This window comes from Rhinolophus ferrumequinum, chromosome 16, assembly GCF_004115265.2.
Source record: "Rhinolophus ferrumequinum isolate MPI-CBG mRhiFer1 chromosome 16, mRhiFer1_v1.p, whole genome shotgun sequence".
Taxonomy (NCBI): Eukaryota; Metazoa; Chordata; class Mammalia; order Chiroptera; family Rhinolophidae; genus Rhinolophus; species Rhinolophus ferrumequinum.
In genome coordinates this window covers 47,041,166-47,064,079 of record NC_046299.1, presented here as the reverse complement: position 1 = coordinate 47,064,079, position 22,914 = coordinate 47,041,166, and the positions used below count along the sequence as shown (strand labels likewise).

Genomic DNA, 22,914 nt, shown 5'->3' with positions numbered 1-22,914 from the left:
GAAGGTTTAAACTATCACTTACAGCTGAGCCACAGATAAGCTAATCATAAATCAGCCTTTCTTAGCATGAGTTTAACCTGTTCTGACCATCATTAGGTTAATTTTGATCCAAAGTATCGCATATATTAATATTTAAAATTAAATTGCATTACTTAACATGTTATTTAAACTGACTTTCTGCTCATTGTCTAAAGGAATTGAGTTTTTTGTCATTCTAAAGAGAACTGAGGTTGGTTGCATGTGTTTGCATTAAGTATTACCTGTATATTCGCAGTGTAGGTTTTTAGCTCAGAGAAAGGATTATAGTCACCAGATAAAGAGCCACGAAGATACCTCGATAATAACATAAAAAATATTCTCTTCCAATTCCTACATAGAGGAATGGCAACCTGATTTAGACTTGGGAAAGCTGCCGAAGGAATCTCTGAAAGTCAGTATAGAGTTGGGTCTGGGCTGATAAAAATTGTGCAAAATTAAGTAGCATTTGCTAAGTAATGGGTAAGATACGTCAGGTCAACTAAATAAAAATAAACAAATACTAAATAAAAGTTTTAAACTAAAAAGTTAAATTAGGTCAAGATATGGAAATCACCAAAAGAAAAAAAAAGAATATGGAAATCACTTTAAATTGCACTTTTGTTTATGGTATTTTGCCGTGTATAATGCACACTTTTTGTCCCAATTTGTGAGGGAATAATGAGGATGGGCATGATATATGGGTATTACTAATTCCATATCTATATAAATGATTTTAGTTCTTTTATTCATGCTTATGAATTAAAAGTGTAACTCTAGAAATCAATAAACAATATCCATAAGCAAAATAATATCCTGGACTACAATAATCCGTTTGTTGAACTTATGGTGAACTTGCAATGACAAAGAGTTCTAGACCTGGTATGATGCGTAAATATCATAAATTTTTACTGGTACATAAAATTTCTTGTACCTTGTATCTGTTCTTGTATTTTGTAATTATTTGTTACATAAAATTTGTTTGTGCCATAATATGTTAAAAAATAAATGCTAAAATTCCTTTATAATAAAAAAAAAACCACACGTACCTAAATGCAAACAAATAAAATTTTGAATTGAAAAATTAAAACAAAAAAATTTTCCCCCTGAAAGTTTGGGCCAAAAATGTGGGTGTGCATTATACATGGCAAAATACAGTAACTGGTTTGAATCAAAGTTATGGCAAAAAATTATATTTTCATTTGGTAAGACTAATAAAAGATTGAAATTATCATGTTAAAAATACAGTACTAAAAGTATATATAGAAAAAAAAAGTCATGACAATCCCTCAAGCTCCTTTTCCAACGTGGGCTCAGCAGAATAGCTCTTGCAAAGAAGGGTGACAAGAAGGGCCATTCTGCCAGCCATGAGGGTAGTTGAACAGAGAATACAGAATGACATTCACAAGTGCATCCATGATGTGGGCTTCAAGAAGTGTGCCCTTGGGTGCTCAAAGAGTCCAGAAAATTTGCCATGAGGGAGATTGGAAACTCCAGATGTGCGCATTGACACCAGGCTCAACAAAGCTATCTGAGCCAAAGAAATAGGGAATGTCTCCTTGTGCACACGTTTATGTGTGCATTTGTCCAGAAAAAATAATGATGATGAAGATTCACCAAACAAGCAATATATGTTGGTACCTATGTACCAATAGGTAACCGCATTCAAAAATCTGTCACCACTGGGGCGGCTGGATTGCTCAGTTGGTTAGAACGCGAAATCTCAACAAGTTTGCCAGTTTCAATTCCCACATGGGATGGTGGGCTGCGCCCCTGCAACTAAGATTGAAAACACCAACTGGACTTGGAGCTGAGCTGCGCCCTCCACAACTAGATTGAAGGACGACTTGGAGCTGATGGGCCCTGAGAAACCACACTGTTCCCCAGTATTCCCCAATTAAAAAAACAGAAGTCTGTCACCGCTTTCAAAAATCTACTGTCATGTGGAGAAAACTGACCGCTGATTGTCAAAAAGTTATACAACCACCACTAAAAAAGAAAAAGAAAGTCACATGAGGAACAAGCCAAGTAATACAGCAAGAATGTTTTTTGCCCATCAAATGCTCGGAAAATTATCAAATATTCTAATTGTCTAATAGTTATGTAATACTTCCAAGAAGTCAGAGTAATAGGGCTTTTATTCTAATGGATGACATAAATTGGCACAATCATTCTGGAGAGCAATTTCTATTAAAAGCCTTGCCCTTTGACCTAATAGTTCTATCTTATGAATTTATCCATAATTGAAATGATGCAAAGATAGTTATAAGGACATTCACCAAAGCATTGTTTGCTATTACAGTATCATGTAGCAAATAACGGAGATAACCCAAATGTCTAAGAAAATTATTTTAATAAATTACGGTATCTCTGGGTAATGTTTTCCTCACATGGAAAGATATTCACAATATAAAGTAGAAAAAATTGACTACAAAATAGAATTACATTATTATAATTTTTAAGTGTGTGTGTGTGCTTGTGTGTGTTTGTTCATATGTATGTAAATGCACATGTGTAAAAGGTTTGGAATATATATTTAGGTGAATATTAATAGAGGATGAGTATATGTTTAATTTTTTGTCTGTATGTTTTCTAGTTTTTCTACATTGAACATACATTTCTTTGATACCTTATAAAAATAGATTTTTTTTTAATTTAAAAAATAGCTGGATAGTTTATGGAATTTGAAATAATATATTGACGAAAAATCTAGAATTTTATATTAAATTTACTTATGAGGAGATTTTTATCACTAAGACAATTGTTTCTATGACCTTGGACATTTATATTTTTATGTTTAGTGAATAACATTTACTTAAATTCTAAAAGAAAATAATGATAGTGCTTTGTCATTTTAAAAAATGCCTTTATTTTTATAAGATTTTAAGATTAGAGAAAATAAGTAAAATGTCAGATACCTGGCCTAGTGCTATGAAGATAATTTTTCCTTCTAATATCTTACCTTGAAATATACCTACAAGTAACAGAATAAAAAAAATACTCATGATCCACTTACTCTGTACTCTTTTGGTGCTAACAATATAACTTCACAATGAGAAGAACTTGAAAAGATTTTACAAACAGATCCTTTACTTACAAGGTTGTTTTCAGCGGATGTGATATATTATTGTATCAGTAATATCAGCTTTGATTTCATTGGGTTTTCATCATTGCTATAATTTGAGAGCACAATTAATGCTAAGAAAGCTATATATGTATATATATGTGTGTATATATACACATACACACATACATATAGACGTTTTAGTATACCTCTTTCATATAATGATATATATGATGTTATATAATGACAGGAAAGAGATATATGAGTCAAAAAAATTTCTTATATATTTAAATTTTTACTGTTTTTCAGGTATGACAGCAGTTATCTGTACTTACCCTCTTGACATGGTTAGAGTACGCCTAGCATTCCAGGTGAAAGGGGAACACACTTATACAGGAATTATTCATGCATTCAAAACAATTTATGCAAAGGTACATATTTACTTTTCTCATCTATAACATGTTCTTTTTTACTTAGGAAAATATGTTGAATGTTATCTAAATAGTTATTTTTTATTTATGGTTAATTGATATTAATAATAATTATGAAAACACATCTGTGTTTTAAGGTGGACCCCAGAATAATATTTTCATTATACTGTATGCTTCTGTTCTTTGATGTTTATCATAATGAACACAATGTAATCTACTTTTTCTTCATTCAAAAGGAAGGTGGTTTCCTTGGATTTTATAGAGGCCTGATGCCAACTATATTAGGAATGGCTCCATATGCAGGTATGTTTCAAATTTGGCAGAATCTTGGTTTTTTATTTTTTTCTAAGAATGATTTTTAAAGTTCAACATTTTATGAGTACATTTAAGCCCCTAATCCATCCGAATTCTTTTCTTCCTTCAGGGTAACCATTTGACCCAGCACTATTTTATTAAGTAGTCCATTCTTTCCCCAATGATCTGCAGTGCTACTTCTTAAAACACTAATAGAGTACAGTTTTATAATAAGTCTTTATATGTGGTAGGACAAGTCCCTTGACCTTATGCTTCTTTTTTTCAGGAATGGAAGGACCATAGATATTTTGCTATTTCACACACTAGAATCAGTTTTTGATGTTGCACAAGAATCCTTGTTAGGATTTTGAATGAAATTTCACACAGTTCTTAGATATTTTTGCTAAATATAGTAGTAGACACCTTATAAGCTTTGTTGTATCTTTTAGAAAATGACTTTCAGTTTATTGCTTGATACAATTTTTATATGATCTTATAACTGGCTGTTATTCTACTTGTTGATATTATACCAACCACCATGTTACTGTAGATTTTTTGGGCTTTCTGTGTGGGCAAATCAGATCTTGTGCAAGTAATATTATTTGTCTTATGGTTTTAAAATTTGTTTATCTTATCTTACTGTACTAGCTAAGGACCTATAGTAGAGCAGTGAATAGAAGTGACGATCCTGGGCATTTGGGCTCATTACTGATTTTAACAGGAATGTTTCTAGTACTTCTTCATTTAGCATAATGTTTATGGTAGTATGTATCAGTCATCAGGTTGAGGAAGTTTTGATAAGAATGTTTATCTGAACTGGTGTTGAATTTTACCAGATACCCTTTTTTGCATTTACTGAGGTGATCATATAGTTCTCTCCTTTAATCTGTTAATATGATGAATGACATTAATAGATGTTCTAATGTGAACCCAAATTGGTTATGATATAATGATCTTTTTATATCCTGTTTTTAGAAGTTTTATATCTATATGCATAAGTGAGATTAGCTTGTAATTTTCTTGTAATATCCTTGTATGGTTTGAATACCTCCATCTCATAGAATGAGTTTGAGGGTTTTTCTTCATTTTCCATCCTCAGGAAGGATCTGCATAGGATGATTAGAATTAGCTGTTTCTTGAAAGTTTTCATTGTGGGATGATTTTTAAATATTGGTTTAATTTCTTGAATGATTGTAGGTCTTTCACATTTCCATGAATCATTTTTGGTAATTCATACCTTTCTTTACCATTTTGAACTTGACTATTTTGTGTTATTTTTCAAATTTTTGGCAAACGGTCTTCCTTATTTCTTTACATTTTTTCACATCTGTTCTATCTATAGTCATGTTCCCTTTTTCATTTCTATTTATCAGTTATTAGATTTTGCGAAGAATAAGTTTTGGCTTTTTCTCTTCTCTACCTTTTTTTCCCCATTTCATTGATTTTTGTTCATGTCTTTATTATCTACCTCGTTCTCTGGGTTTATTCTTCAGTTGGATGCTTACCTTATTAATTTTCAACCTTTGTTTTTTTTTTCCCTAATGTAAGCATTTTGTTTTGTCTAAATACTGCTTTAGCTACATCCCATGAGTTTGTTATTTTGCTTAGTTGTTTTTACTGAAAATTTGGAAATTTACAAGCATTCCAAAGTAGACGATAGTGTAATGAACCACCATGCTTCAACAGTGATCAACTCATGACCAATCAATCTTGTTTTATCTAACCCCTAATTACTCCCTCCACCCTCATTCCAAATTGTTTTAAAGCAAATCAGTTATTTCATGTACAACATATCTGTATTCAGCTTTCTATGCTTTTTTAAAAGAATGACGATATACCATCTGAAACTTTTAAAAAAATTTTAAGTATCATCTAATCATTGTTCAAATCCACCTCCCCCACATCTCATAATTATTTTTTGGCCAGATCCAAGTTTATATTTGCCTGGTATATCTCTTTTTATCCTTTTATTTTTCTACTTGTTCATGTCTTTATGTTTAAGGTATTTCTTTTGTATTCATCATGTAGCTGGATTTTCTTTTTAACCCAGTCTGTAAAATATTTAATTGTCAGTTAGTCCACTTCATGATTGTTGTGATTGATATATTTGGACTTGTTTCTATACCATACTATTTGATTTCTGTTTGTTGCTTTTTATGTTTCTTTTTACTCCTTTCTTGTTTGCTTTTTGTGCTGAATCCTTACCCCCTTACTCTTTGTAAATAAATATACATTTTTTTGACTCCTCCTATGTTTAGTAGTCTTTAATTATGAGCTCATTGCTTGATCTTAATCTTTGAGGTTGAGACCCAGTGATTCCTTCTTCATAGACCTAATGACGCAGGATCCATTTCAATGGCTCTGCTGCTACTGGCATCAATACGTAGAGACATTCCCCCTTTCTCATAGGCCCATAACTCCCACGTGGGCCCCAGCTTATATTTTTGGTAGGTGATGGTGCTTTGGATTCTTGGAGACTTTCTCATTCTTTTTGCAAGCCCAGTAATGGATATACCGTGTATCCCCGAAAATAAGACCTAGCCGGACCATCAGCTCTAATGAGTCTGTCTTTTGGAGCAAAACTTAATTTAAGACCCAGTCTTATTTTACTATAACATAAGACCGGGTATAATATATATAATATAATGTAATGTAATAATATAACATAATACTGGGTCTTATATTAATTTTTGCTCTAAAAGATGCATTAGAAGTGATTGTCCGGCTAGGTCTTATTTTTGGGGAAGCACAGTAGTCATTCTGCAATGACAAAGTCTCTCAGAATACCAATACTGCCATTATGCTGGAAGCAGAATTCTTTACTATTTTGCTGTATTTTCTTCTCTTTCTTTTTTTGTTTTTATAATTAGTTTTCAGTGAAAAAAAATTTTTTTTTAAATGTCTAGGGACAATTTATTTTTAAAGATTTTTACTAAAAATATAGCTAACAAACCCCTGAGTTTCAGGGGTACACCATAGTTATTCAACATTTATATACCTAAAGCAGTGATCACCATGATAAGTCCAGCCATCATCTGACACCATACTATGCTATCACAATATTATTGACTATATTCCCTATGCTGTATATTACATTCCCATGACTTATTTGTTTTATACCTGGAAATTTGAACCTCTTATTCCTCTTCACCTTCCCCCCTTTTTAATTTTTCAATTACAGTTGACATTCAATATTATTTTATATTAATTTCACGTGTACAGCATATGGATAGACATTTGAAAAAAACTTTTAACATAGTAATAGTATATTTGTATAATTTTGTTTCTTTCCCCCATTTTCCAAATATTTTAAAAATACTTTTGAATGCTCTTCACAAACATCATTTTTATTGATTGTGTCATCATATTTCATTAAATACAATTGCACATCATTTAGGTAATTCTGATTTTTTTCTACTTACGTTTAATTTGCTATGAATTTCTTGTCATGAGCTTTTTTTGTATTCAAATGAAGTCCTTAGAATAGATTTCCCATATATAAAAGTGTACTAGTAGTCCAAAAGTATACATCGTGATTTCACAATACTCTTAGATTATAAGAAATTTGTATAAAGAATAAATGCATATATTGAGGTATTATCCTAGACTGAATTTTTGTTAGTGCTTATTTGTTAGGCATCAAGTATCTTTTTAAATATGTTTTTAAATTTAGTAGAAATCAAAATATCTTGAGTAATGCTTAGGTGATAGGAATGCTTGAATTCTAGTTTTGATTTTATTAATGTACAACTTTAATGGGTCTGTTATAAAATCATGTAAATGTTGAACAAGCACCAACTGCATATTACCAATATGTGCATCGTGGGCCATATGATTTCTCTCAAGGAAGAGTCCCAACTCTTCCATGAAGACAAAATTAGATGCTGAGTTAAAATAACATGCTTTGTCACTTCTGAATTTTTTGCCTCTATCTTTATCATCATTATTATTGTAAATAGTTGTCATATTTACTTGTAATTTTAATCATGAATTTAATTTTTATTCATGTCCACTTTGGAAAACTGTTTAATTCTATTCATATATAAGGTGGTATTATACTCATTACTATCACTGTTCAGGGAACTGAACTATATATTAGTGTGTAAAAACCAATGCTGTAAATTTTTATAGGTGGTAATTTTGTTGTCGTTAGGTTAGTGATAGACATTAATTAAATCTTTTAATTTTAGATTAGGCCAAACATCAGGAAACAGGAAATGCATCATTAGTTCCTTGAGTTAATTGATTATGTAAGAATGGTGTCTTTTCACAGCTTATGTTCTGTTAAGCATCGTGGTGAATTTATATTTTGTTTTTCAGGTGTTTCATTTTTTACTTTTGGTACCTTAAAGAGTGTTGGGCTTTCCCATGCTCCTACCCTTCTTGGCAGACCTTCATCAGACAATCCTAATGTCTTAGTTTTGAAAACTCACATAAACTTACTTTGTGGTGGTGTTGCTGGAGCAATAGCACAGACAATATCGTAAGTCTCTTCATCAACTTAATTCAGTCAAATTACAGTTGCCCAATCCTGATTTTCAGCATTGGTTAATCATTTTATTTTTTCTAATAGATTATTAAAAGACAGGATACCTTGCTAAATATAAGCATTAATTTCATACATTTTTTTTTCAGATGTGCCTACGCTTTTAGCATATTGTAAATAATTATGAGTCAAATTGACTAAATTAGTTTGAACCCACCCAATTTCCTTTAAAAGAAAGGAATTCATTTAAAAGAAAGAGAAAAGACAGAAAGCTAGGAAGAAACACTAAATATATTCTTCATCCATAATTTCTCATGAATTTGCCTATGTGAAGTTTCTGAAATTTGAGCCATTTAATTGTTTGTGTGTGTAAGGAGGCACAACTTCTCTTGCACTAAAATCTTGATGGCCTGCTTTGTGTCAGACAGTGTACTAAGTATTGAGAAGTTCACTGAAGGAAAAACAAAGTTACTGCCTCAAGAAGCCTATACTCTTAATAAGACAGTAGCAATAAAATGGAGTTATATATTAATTTAAGTGCTAGGGGAGACAGATAAAGGTATTACTATATTGTAGTTGGAAAGGTGCTTCAAAGCATTTGTCTAGACCAAGAGAGATTGAGTAGATGAGATAAAAAGAGGCTGGAATAATAAGAAGCAGGAACTTTTCAGGAATAGAAAGAAGAAAAACTTTCTGTGACTGAGGAGCATTCTGTAAAACAAGAAGACAACAGGAAGTAGTAGTGTCATAAACTCAAAAAGTAGTAGTGTCAGACTCAAAGCAGAGTATCCAATGAAAAAAGAAAAGTCAAAGTAAGATCAGTACTGAAAAGTAAGGTGTTCAACAATTAAGGATTTTTCACCTTTGTGAAAGCAGATTCGGTTTACTTGTGTGTGGGAGCAGGCCATACTTGATTGAAGGTAAAGAAGAAAGTATGTGTGTGGTTTACTTTTGGAAACCTAGCTGTGGAATCTTGTTTATTTGCAAGAGACACGATCACCTCTAGCTATTCTGATTCTCTTTGATTTTACTGCCCCTTTTCTTTGTTAGTGCCAACTTAGATCCTTACAAATCTGCTTCTCTTTCCTACTTTTTTTCTTAAACTATGTTCTACACCCATTGACTCTTGAAGAGCCAATGCCTCCTTCTCAGATCTTTTACCCTCCTTCCAATTGCTCTAGTTCCTTGATTTTTGTAACAGTGCCCTCTCTTGGTGATCATGGTCCCCAACCTTACCTTTTTAGGTACCTTGCTGATTCATGTCCTCCTTTTCCTTCCTACTATGTGTGCCAATTTTTTTAAGGCCCTGCCAGACTTAAGTCCTCAGCTCTTCCCTTAAATATCTAGAGTAACTCATCTAACTTTATGGTTTCAACGGTCACCTCGGTACAGATAACCAGTTCTATTTAACTCTCTGTTATTGACTCACCATTACATCTCTAGCAAGCTCTTGGTTGTTTCTACTTGGACTTCTGCCATCAGTGCAAACTCTATAATTCAGATACTACTTTCTTGTCTTCCTTTTTGTGACAATCCTCAGCTCCTAACTTTCTTATCTGTTATTGATAACCATTAATTTTCTAGTCCTGATAATACCTTGAAATCATTTTTCACATTTTACATATCTAAATAGTCACTGTCTTATCATTTTTTACTTCAGAACATTGCCTATTTTCTTTCTTCCTCATTGTGATTTCCCTAGTTCTGATCCTGTACCTTGTCTTCTTACATTCTCTCCTTCCTACTGATTAATTCCTTCTACCCACATACACCTGTTCCTGCTTGGAAGCTGAATCTTTCAGGTTGAGGTTTTGGTCTATTTATCCCCATGAAGTTTTCTCCTCTTCCCACTCCCCGTTAAGAAATAAATCCTGAAGATGCTATTGAGGTACATAGGGAGCTTCAACTATTGGTAATGTTATTTCTTTAGCTATTTGGTTGGTACATGGGTTTTTTTTTTTATTATAAGTATTTCATAGTACATTTAAATGTATATAAAGTATATATTTATGTCATATATCACTTATGTATATATTGAAGAGCTTTGAATAGGAAAGTAGAAAGCAGCTTTATGACACTGGAGAATGTCTCTAAGACTCAATTTTCTTATCTTAATGTTGGGATAACAGTACCTACATACTTCGTGAATTGTTTTGAAGATGGAATGAGATAATGTGCATAAATTGTTTACACAGGACCTAACAGAAGTAGTCAGTATTAGCAAAATAAAAGTAATTTTAAAAAGTCACCTGGCATCCCACTCCTAAAAGAGATTACTTTTGTATACTTCATTTCAGGCAATCTTTACGTAGAATCTCCTCTGTCCTCTAAATGCAGTTATCTGTATTATTAATTTTCGCCCATAAGGAAAAAATTTTTGTTGGTCTACTGGATAGAGAGGGACTTGGTGAATACTCTTAGGGTAGTGGTTCTCAAATGGGGTGATTTTGTTCCAGTGGACATTTATTAATATCTGGAGACATTTTTGGTTGTCACCACTGGGGGTGCACTACTGGCATCTAGTGGGTAGATGCCAGGGATGCACCTAAACATCCTACAATGCACAGGACAGTCCCCCACAACTGAAGTATCTAACCCAAATTTGACAAACCCTATTTTAGGGTTACAAACATGAGAAGCACCCAATTTGTTTCTTCAGGGAGTGGCACTTAATTTAGCCTTGAGTAACAGAGCTTGATATTGTGGTGATAGGAGAGAAGAATCATCGAATGTAAGAGAACCATATAAGCAAAGGCCTGGAGACCTCTATATTGTATTTAATTTTATTCGTGTGCCTATACCCGACTCCCACATTAGACAAAACAATAGGAGAATAAGAACACATTATTTCTTAGCTTATATATAGGGCTTTGTATGCAATAATTGTTGCATAGAAAACTGATCATTTTTAAGTCCTGCCTTTTTCTTCTTTTAGCTATCCATTTGATGTAACTCGCCGGCGAATGCAATTAGGAACTGTTCTTCCAGAATTTGAAAAGTGCCTGTAAGTTCTCCCTTTATCATTGTTCATTTAGTTAGGGAATGTAATGTTTAAAGTAAGCAAGGAGATAGGACTGTGGTCTCACTGGTAGACTAGAGCTTCCATTTTATCTCCCATCGTTTAATTTGGTAACTTTATAAGGTTTTAATCAGGTCTCAATCATCCCATTAAAAAAACTTGGACTTTAGAGCAGCTCTGTTAAATAGGAATGTAATGTGAGCCATGTATATAATTTAAAATTTTCTGGTAACCACATGAAAAAGATATGTAAAAAGGAAACATGAAATTGAAAAACAATGTTTATGTAACCTAATAGATCTAAAATATTATTACTTCATCATTTCAATGTTTTACATCCTTTTTTTATACTAAGCATTTGAAACCCAGGGTGTATTTTATATTCACAGCACATCTCAGTGTGGACTTGCCACAGTTCAAGTGCTCATGAGCCACACTCTAGAGTTTTCTATAATCTATAGAGATTTAGAATCATTTTGTTTGGTTAGCGATGTGTTTGTCCCTCGGGGTAAGAGCAGAATGTTTGTTCAGGAACTTGAATTTCCTGTCATCCAAAAGATTTTTTGAAAATTTCAGTCCAGATTGCCGATTGAAAAGGAAAGGCAAACCCCACAATGTTGGTTTGAAAAGAAAGAAAACACCGTTCGAAACAAGAAATAGTTTACTGCTGAAATCTGATAGTCCTTTAAGCTTTAGTTCTGTAATCATCTGCTAGTTATAGTATAGAACCTGAGCTGAAATGAAAGCTTAAAGGACAACTGCTCATCTCCATCCTTTAAAAAGACTACATCAAAGGGTGGCAGATTAGCTCAGTCGGTTTGAGCATGGTGCTAATAACAACAAGGTTGCCGGTTCGATTCGATCCCCTGCTATGGGCCACTGTGAGCTGCGCCCTCCTTAAAAAAAAAAAAAAAAGGAAGAAAGAAAAAAGACTACGTCAATATGTCAGATACTATTATGAAATAGTGTTGCCAGTAAATGTCACAGACATGGTACAAACAAAATATATTGTATTAATGAGCTCCACAATTCTATGCATAATGCTTGTACAAGTTTGGAATGAATTGCTGTTTTATTGTGAATTTTTAGCTTGTTTTAGCACTTGCCTTCCAAAAGCTATTCAAGGTGGTATTTTAGCTTCTTTTAAAAATGCTATTATGGATCCTGAAATTTTCTGTTTATGAGTGGGCATAAAAGTGTCATCATTTAACCACTGTCTTTCAGTACTATGCGGGAGACTTTGAAGTATGTCTATGGACACCATGGAATTCGAAAAGGATTATATCGTGGTTTATCTCTGAATTACATTCGCTGCATTCCCTCTCAAGCAGTAGCTTTTACAACGTATGAACTTATGAAGCAGTTTTTTCACCTCAACTGAAAAAAAAATTTTTTGATTTCCTTAATAAATTCTCAGAGGGAGAAGTAAAATATTACTTTAATTTTGGGGAGCACATTACTTGAATGGAGATATTTACTCTGTCACAGAAACCACTGGTATTTTAGTACTTAATTTTTTTATTCATCACAAGTCAAAAGTGCTTACTATACTTTTTGATGCCTAAAGTTATACCGTAGAACACTGAAAATAAATTCCTAAACTGATGCTGGCTAATCAGTTAGGTTATTTGAAACCATTTTAAAGTGTCATTTGGAAGTAGAACTAACTTAAATGGAATTCAGGAGGTTGTCGTTAGCTTTATCATGCTGGTCCAAGCTTTTAATTGTAATCATGATTTCCAAAGACTCTAATATTGGTTATTATTATTATTTTTATAAACAGTCTTGGTTGTACTGCAGCAGAATGATGAGAAGTGAATTTTTAAATTGTATAAACCATAGCTTAGAAGCCAGCATGGAGGTATTCTTATTATTTTCTCTTCTCATAATTCTGCTCCACTGGATAAAAGGACAAACACGTTTTCTCTTCATTTTTTTAGAAATAAATGTTGTATTTAAAAAGTAGTCATGTAGAAACTCAACCGTAAATGAAGAATTTTCAGGTATTGCTTAAATGTTATTATCAAGTACTACAACTGATTTAAATATTTTAAAAAGTCAATGTATTTTCCAAAGGTAGTGATAATAAATACTATCTTTGCTCCCAAAACAAATTAGCATTATAGATTTTGTTTTGTTAAATGATTTGATGTATACTAGAAAAGTTATTACATGGACTGTGAAATATCTATTAATATAGATGTGAATGTCAAAGAATGTTTCTAAGGTCATGATACATCAACTAGTTCTTCCATGTAAAATAATTTTAGTGCAATATAAACTTAAGTAGAAATGTAAAAATTATTTGAATTGCTATCCTTTATATTAAAATGGTCTAAAATGTAAGAATTCGAGTTGCTGTGTTTAGAGTACTTTTTATGTTTTATTATAAGCATGACAGAAATTGGAGGGGAACAATTAGTTTTGTCCTCAGAAATAGCAATTTGTAGATTTGATGTGATTTTTAAGATATTATAAAACCAACTTGAAAGTGTTTTTTTCTGCTTCAATTTTTATTTTTTTCGTCTAAAAGATTTCTCATCATACCTTGGTAAAACATTAGATGAACTGGTTTCATTTTCAAAGTCTTTATTTTAAAATAAATATGTATCTTTGTATGGTTTATAAGTGTACTTGCAGGTAGAAATACATGTGTTCCTAAAACTATTTTGTATATTTTCGTTTCCCGATTACACTGTAACTAAATATTGTTATCAAATCTCAAGATAATTTAAATGTATAAAATAAGTATCTCACTTATGTTACCAATAAAAAGGACTGCAAATATTTTTTTAAACAAAAATTTGCATTCTGTCTTTTATAGAATACATAGGATATTAAAAATAAATCTTATTCATATTTTAACAATATTTCTCTTTTAACTAGTTACATTATTGAAGCACAAACATTAAACATAAGCAATCAGAATGGAAGAATATTTAAAATAATGACTATTTATATCTGATTTATTTCAGATTGATGACCCAAGTGCATCTTGCCAGGTTATCCTCCATTTGAAGATTGACTGTTTCTGTTTTGATCTCCATTATTACTCTTTTTCTTCCTTTAGGTGGTTACAGCCCTCAGATCTATAGAATGGGACAGTCATCTGGTCTAGGGATTGATAAGGGAGATACCTCTCCTAGCTCTGAATGGTTGTCTGCCTGGAGGTGGAAAGGTTAGTGGGTATGTATAATAATATTTTACCCCATCCTCCCCAAGGGTATTCGTTATCTATTTATTCAGCACCCATTGTGTGCCAGGCATAATGTCAGCATTATGGGAGCCTTACCTTGGGAGGTCAGTTAGCTGACTTACTATCTGATTTGGATGCTCAATAACAGCTAACACTGGGTATTTCTCTAATAGAGTATGTACCACACTTTGGGGTGACTGCCTGTTTACCTATGTCCCTTCAATTGGTTCTCTCAAGGGTAGAGCCATGCCTTCATCCCCGCCAAGGATCACAGTGGCAGGGGGCACGATAATTGGTACTCAGTGATAACTGATGGGAAGAAGGAAGGCTTGGTCCCTGTTTTTGGAGACCTTTATTCTAGTAGGGAGAAATGAGGCATAAATAGTTTATGGAAAGAGCAATTTAGAAGGAAAATGATTTGGTTTGTTTCACAGAAATGCCTTGTTGCTAATTTCAGCCAGGAAGAATGGCAAATAATAAAACTTATGAGTAATGCATTGTTTGGCAGAGTTGGGCCAGTGATATATAAGATACTTGTATAGGAACTGTACACTTTACACAGTTGCTCACATCCATTCTTTGAATACCACACACTGTATTAGGCACTAGAAATCAATGACAAATAATAAGTCATGTATATTTCCTGAGGACTTACTAAGTTCCATGCCCTGTTTTAAGCACTTTTGATGCCTTAACTCTATCTCTACAACAATACTATAAGATAGGTACTATTTAATATTCCTTTAATACAGATGGGATAATCAAGGCCCAGGGAGATCAAGTAACTTGTCCAAGATCACACAGTAAACCGTGGATCTAGGATTCAAATTCAGCCAGTCTGAATCTACAGCCTAGTCTACTAGCTATGACGCAATACTTCAACACAGTACTACTCAAGATTTGAGTATCTTGCTCAAATAAAACTCTAATGTCAATAAATTTGAACATGTTCAATAAACATAAACCAATCAATAATATGACTACCGTTTGTGGAAATGCTTATTAAAGAAATAAATAGATTACATGATACAAAATAACGTGGGATGTAAAGATCAGAGAGTTACTTTAGAATGGTCAAGAAAAAAACTTTTTGATATACAGAACTTTTTAACTGAAATATGGAGGATAAAAAGGAAACAGCCATACAAAGAGTCGTGGGGGAAGGATGGTGTAGATAAAGAGAAACAGCACATACAAAAACCCTGAAATAGGAAAAAGGTTGGCTTGACATAGGAAATATGAGAAGGCCTGTGTGAATGAAACATTGTGAGTGAAGGAATAGTAACAAATGGGATTGGAGAAGTACACAAAGGCCAAATCGTGTAGGGTTCTAAAAGATATGGCAATCATTTTGTCTTTTATTCTAAATGCAATGGAAGCCCTTGAGATTTTTCAGCAGGGGGATAAAATTGTCTGATTATATTTTTTACAAGAAGCACTTCGCTTTGCCAACAACGGTTTGCAGTTAAAATAGAAATGAACAACAACAAAAAAGACAATAGAAAAAATAACCCCCAAAATTGGTTCTTTGAAAAGATCAACAAAATTGATAAGCCCTAGCTAGACTGATAACTGAAAAAGAAAGAACATAAATAACCATTATCAAGAATGAAAAAGAAGGGGGGCTGGTTAGCTCAGTTAGTTAGAGCATGGCGCTCTTAAGAAGGTTGCCAGTTTGATCCCCACATGGGCCACCGTGAGCTGTGCCCTCCACAACTAGATTGAAACGACTACTTGACTTGGAGCTAATGGGTCCTGGAAAAACACACTTAAATTAAAATAAATAAAAGTAAAAAAAAAAGAATGAAAAGAAGACATCACTGTGGATCCTATGGGTATTAAAAAGAAAAGGGATTTCTAAATAACTCTTTGCCAAGGAATTTGACAACTTAGTATGAGATGGACAGATGTCTTGAAACTCACAACCAAAGCTGACATACGGTAGATGAAACAGAAAATCTGCATAGGCAATTAAAGAAATATAATTTTCAAAATCCTTCTGCAAAGGAAACTCCAGGCTCACATGGTGAATTCTATTGACATCTAAGAAAGAAATAATCTTATACAACTTTTAGAAATTAGAAGACAGCATTTCCCAACTCATTTTATGATGCCAGCATAACCTTGATACCCAAACCTGACAAACTTTTTTTTGGTTACAAAAAAAGAAAACTACAGATCAATATCCTCCCAGAACAAAGATGGAAAAATCCTTAACATAATAGCAAATCAAATCCAGCAATATATAAAAAACGTTTTATATCATGACCAAGTTGGGTTTATCCTAGGAATGCCAACTTGTTTAAAGATCTAAATTCAATAGTGTAATTTCCCATAATAACAGAATGAAAAAGGAAAAAACCATACCCTTCAATAAATGCACAAAAAGCACTTGGTAAAATTCAACATCAATTCATTAGAAAAACTAATCACATTAGAAGATACCTTCCTCAATCTGATAAAGGGTATTTTGTCAGATTATATTTTCCAATACTACTTCCTATTCACATGCTCTTCTCACGTGTCATTGACACTCACCCCAAGAGGAAGAGACTGTGTTCCCTCCCCTTGAATCTGGCTGAGTGGGCCTATGATTACAGTGGAAGTGATGCTAAGTGACTTCTGAAGTTATAACTTTGAAAGAGCTTCCATCTGGTCTTTTGGAATCCAGCCACCATGCTGAGAGGACGCCACGCAGCCCCTGTAGAGGAACTGACGGCCAGCATGAACTTGCCGGCCATTTCAGTAAGGTGTCTTCAAAGTGGATCCTCCACCTTTCAGCTGATGTTTTCCCCAAATTGAAAATTCATAAGCTAAAAAAGGATTGTTTTAAGCCACTAAATTTTGGAGGTTTGTTTTTGTTTTACACATACCATTAGATAACCATAACAGGTATCTAAGAAAAACCTACAGCTAGCATCATATTTAATGGTGAAATATTCAATACTTTCCCACTAAGATCAGGTAGAAAGTAAGGATGCTCAGTGTCAAAACTGCTGTTTAATCAGTGAACTTAGGTAAGAAAATGAAATTTAAAAAATAAGGATCAGAAAGGAAGAAGTAAAACTGCCTCTATTCACAGATGATGCAATTATTTATGTAGAAAGTCTTAATGAATCTACAAAACAACTACTAGAAATTATAAGTGAATTTAGCAAGGTCTCAGGATATAAGGTAAATATAAAAAAATACATTTTTATGTACCAGCAGGAAGCAATTGGAAAATAATTTTAAAACAATGTTATCTATAATAGCATCAGAAAATATTAAATACTTAAATTTAACCAAAAATGTGTAAGAGCTCTACACTGGCAATTATAAAATGTTGCTTGGAGACATTAGAGAAGATCTACATAAGTGGAGAAATAAACCATGAATTAGAAGATCCAAGAGGGTGAAATAAACTCCGTTCCTGCTTCCTTCTGTGAACGTATTAACATTACCACTAAATATAGAACAATAAACCTTGAGAACCATCTGAAATCTGGCTGAACAGAAGTTTTATAACTAAGGATATAAAGAAGTCACGTTGAGACTAGTAGGAGGGGTGGAGACGCAAACTGAGCTTGTCCCAAATCTCCATGTGGTGGTTGAAAATAGGGATATGTTGGCTGTGGAGGTTCTTCCCAGAGAAGTGAAGAACCCAGCGCCATTCCAGGCTCCCCAGCCCAGAGTGCTGCTGCCAGGAAGAGGAGTCTCCCTAACATCCGGCTGTGAAAAATAGTGAGGATTCCAACCATCCCAGTGGACAGAAGGCTGTGGGAAACCCAGGTGTCCTCTTAAACAGCCTGCATACAGATTCACTCACTCTCAGGCACTCACCTTGGGCTCCAGCGGAAGGACAGTGACTCGGGGGGTGTTAGAGGCATATGGGGAGCACACTGAGGTGTGTGGCTTTAATGCCAGGGCTGGAGGACATTTCCCATGTGGGGTCCTCCTCCCATACAGTCAGGTAGGTGGCTGCCATTTTTAATATATTGAGCCCGCCCCCTATGCTTATGGACAAATCTGAATCTGATTGGTTTGGTGACCTCTGGCGCTCTGCCCTGCTGACTCACTGGAACCCTGCCCTACTCAACTCCCCCAATGCTACAGGCACTTTCTTGGTGAGCAGCCAGCTCCTTCCGCATTGCAAAATGGAGTCAATGGGCCCCAGGTGGGTGACAACTGTCCTCAGTGTGCTCTGAGACTTTTCCTGAATAGCTCCAGGCTCAGCACTGCCACCAAAGTAGACTCTACATTAACCTGGTAAATTAAACTCTTCCTATGCTAGTGACTCCGTGAGACTCTGCCTCGCTCAACTCACACAGTGCACAAGTTGAACTTTAAGGGAACTGGCAGGTGGCAGCGGGCCTTGAGGTGTCCTGGCTTTTTGCAGAGCTATCCCAGGCCCAGTACCGGTGGCAGCCATTCTTGATTCACAGTGTGGCCTCTCCCACATGTCTCCAGGTTTAGCACAGGCAGCAAAAAACCCTGAATTGCTTTGCCACTACCAAGTGGTCCCTGGCTGGCCACAGGCAGTGGGTGACCTAGGCCTGCACTGGAGCCCCTCCCAAGAGGCCCCAGAATCAACATACCTGGAGTTTGGCTTCAGACCACAGCAGAGCATCGCTCAATTACCCCACAAAGGGCAGTCACAACAGGCACCAGAGCCCACTGGGGTGAATCTCACTCACTGGGGTAAGCCCCCTCAACAGTAGCTGTGGACATGCCAAACTCCACAACCAATCAGCTTGAGGGTCAATTCCACCCACTGATGTGCCAAAAGCAATCAAGTCTCAACTATAACAGGAGGGTTCACACAACCCACACAGGGGACACTCCTGGAGCAGCTGGAGCAGGTGACCAGGGAGACTGTGCCAGGGACCCAGAGGGCAACTACTACATAAGGTCACCTGGACAAGACTGGGAGTCATAGCAGATCTAACTCATACATAGAAACAAACATAGGGAGGCAGCAAAATGAGGAAACAGAAATACATCCCAAATAAAAGAACAGGAGAAAACTCCAGAAAAAGAACTGAACAAAATGGAGGCAAGCAACCTAACAGAGACAGAGTTCAAAATTATTATAAGGATGCTCAAGGAACTCAGTGAGAGAACTTCAACAAAAAGATAACAAGCATAAAAAAGGACATAGAAACCATAAAAATAACTGGTCAGAAGTGAAGAAAACAATAACTGAAATGAAGAATGTATTAGATGAATCAGAGGACTAAATTAGTGATTTGGAAGACAAGGTATCAGAAAACACCCAATCGGAGCAGCAAAAAGAAAAAAGAATCCAAAAAAATAATGATTATTTAAAAGACCCTGGGACAACATCAAGCATAACAACATTTGCATCATAGGGATACCAGAAGGAGAAGAGAGAAAGCAAGGGACTAAAGAAATAATGACTGAAAGCTTTTGCAACCTGGCAAAGAAAATAGACATACAAGCCCAGGAAGCACAAAGAATCCCAAACAAGATGAACCCAAACGGGCCCACACCAAGACACATTATAATTACAATTGCAAAGGTTAAAGACAGAGACACTACAAGCAGCAAGAGAAAGGCAAATAGTAACTTATAAAGGAGCCCCCATAAGATTGTCAGCTGATTTCTCAACAGCAACTTTGGAGGCCAGAAGGGATTGGGAGGAAATATTCAAAGTAAGAATCTACAACCAAGACTACTCTACCAAGCACGGCTATCATTTAAAATCGAAGTACAGATAAAGAGCTTCCCAGACAAGAAGAAGCTAAAGACTCCTTTACCACCAAACCAGTATTACAAGGTGTGTTAGAGGGACTTCCTTAAGATGGGGGGGAAAAAGAGATCAAAATTATGAGCAATAAAATGGCAGTAGATATATATTTATCAACAATTACATTCAATGTAAATGGATTAAATACTCAAATCAAAAGATATAGGAGGGCTGAATGGATAAGAAAACAGAAACTTTACATATGCTGCCTGCAGGAGAATCAGTTCAGATTGAAAGACACAAACACAGATGGAAAGTAAAGAGATTGAAAAAGATATTTCATGAAAATGAAAACAAACAAAAGCTGAAACATCCATACTTATGCCAGACAAAATAGACTTTAAAACAAAGGCTATAACAGAGACAAAGAAGGACCCAGTAATCCCACTTCTGGGTATTTATCCGAAGAAACCCAAAACACTACTTTGAGGGAACATGTGCATCCATATGTTCATTGCAGCATTGTTTACAATGGCCACGATGTGGAGGCAGCCTGGGTATCCATCGATAGAAGAATGGATAAAGAGGAGGTGGTACATATATACAATGGAGTATTGCTGTGCCATGGAAGGGACTGGGTTCTTGCCATTTGTGGTGGTATGGGTGGACCTGAAGGGTATTGTGCTGAGTGGAGTATGTCAGACAGAGAAAGACAGATGCGGTGTGATTTCTCTTATGTGTGGAATCTAAAGAACAAAATAAACAACAAATCAGAAACAAACTCTTAGATACAGAGAATATTTTGATGGTTGCCAGATGGGTGGGGGTTTGGTTGAAAAATGGGAAGATATTAAGAGGTACAAATTGGTTGTTAAAAGTAGTCATGGGGATGTAAAGTACAACATAGAGAATATAGTCAATAATATGGTAATAGCTATTTATAGTTCCAGGTGGGTAATAGACTAGTCAGGGGGATAACTTCTTAAATTATATAAATGTGTGACCACTATGCTGTACCCCTGAAATTGGTATCACTTGGAATCCTAAGAACCCCTTGGAATCACTAAGAATAAACTACTGATTTATGTAAAATGGGTGAATCTCAAAAACATTATACTGAATAAAAGAAGCTAGACACAAAATAGTACGTACCATATGATTCCATAATGTGAAATTTTAGAGTAGACAAATCTAACCTCCAGTGAAAAAATATCAGATTGGTGGTTGTCTTTGCAGTAGGGATGGATGTGGGAATTGTCTGGGAAAGGGCATGGAAGAACTTTCTGGGGGTAATGATAACATTCTGTATCTTATCAGGGGTTTGGGTTAAAAGTCATTTGTCAAGGGGTGGCTGGTTACCTCAGTTGGTTAGAGTGCGGTACTTTTAATAACAAGGCTGCGAGTTTGATCCCCACATGGGCCACTGTGAGCTGCGCTTTCCACAACTAGATTGAAAGAACTGCTTGACTTGGAGCTGATGGGTCCTGGAAAAAACACAAATAAATAAAAAGTTTAAAGAAAAGCCACAAATTTGTCAAAATTCATGCAATGTACACATAAGATTGTGCATTTGATTTTATGTAAATTTAAAAATTTACATATAAATACATTAAAAATTTAAATTATCATAAACAAACATTGAGCTCTAGCTAATGATTTGCAGTCTAAGTGTTTAGGGGTTAAATGCACTGTGGCTTGCTATTTTGAAATGCATTAAAGAAAACTTGAATTCATGGACAGATATATATATATATACATATATATATGTGATAAAGATAACATAATGTTAATTGTAAAATCTAGGTTGATAGGTATATGGGTGTTCACGATATAACTTTTAACTTTTATGTACATTTGAAAATTGTCATGATAAAATATTGGGGAAAAGGACTGAATTGCAGGGAGACGAGAATGGGAAGCACATGTAAGCATTTCCTGCAGTTTTCCAGGTGAGAGGTAATAATCATCAGGTAGCGACAGTGGAAATGGAAAAGCGTGGAGAGATTTAAGATAGTTTTAGAGGGAGAATCTATGGGTCGGCCTATAGATTAGACGTGAGTAGTACAGAATGGAATCAAGGATAATTTCTGTGTTTCTGACCTTATCCTGTGGGTAAATAGTGCAATTATTGAGAAGAAGGTTTGTGGGGGAAATAAAAAGTTCCATTTTGGCCATGTTATAATTGAGAACTCCCCCCTCCTGCAATAATATTTCTAAGTATAGATGTCAAGTAGGCAGTTGGATCTTGAATTCAGAGGAAAAGTCTTGCCTGTAAATATAAATTTGAGAGTTGGCAGGAGAGAGGTGGCATTTAAAAGCCATGGGAATGGATGAAATAAACTAGAAAGCCAGTGGATAGATAAATTTGTCGAGAACTGAACTCTGAGGACATTCAACATTTAGAGATTGGGAGAGAGTGAAGAGACAGTAAAGGAGATTGAGGAGGGCCTGAGGTTGGAGGAAAGCCAATTTAGCATGGTGTCACGGGTGCAAAATCTGTATCTATTACAGGCAAGCCTTTTCCAATTTTTTTCCCAAGACGTTGATCACAATTTTTAAATGAACAAAAATGATTGTGAGAGACAACTCTTCATAAAGGTAATTTTTAAGTTAGTTGACAGGCTTATGAGATGATCATTTTATTATTTATTACTGCTTTTTATATACTTTAAATAATCTATAGTATATTATTTTTAAAGGTGGTTTTTAATATTCTGTAT

The 22,914-nt window shown here is 34.7% G+C and overlaps 1 protein-coding gene across 1 annotated transcript in view; it reads left to right on the top strand.

Annotated features, from left to right (window-relative positions):
• Positions 1-14,082, top strand: part of SLC25A16 (solute carrier family 25 member 16) — a 29,225-nt gene extending 15,143 nt beyond the window's left edge. Inside the window, exons 5-9 of the mRNA XM_033131412.1 lie at positions 3,389-3,510; positions 3,747-3,813; positions 8,125-8,287; positions 11,226-11,294; positions 12,534-14,082. Of these exons, the coding sequence (XP_032987303.1) occupies positions 3,389-3,510; positions 3,747-3,813; positions 8,125-8,287; positions 11,226-11,294; positions 12,534-12,690 (578 nt within the window). The 3' untranslated portion in view covers positions 12,691-14,082. The remainder of the gene's footprint in view (positions 1-3,388; positions 3,511-3,746; positions 3,814-8,124; positions 8,288-11,225; positions 11,295-12,533) is intronic.
• The last annotated feature ends 8,832 nt before the right edge of the window (positions 14,083-22,914 follow it).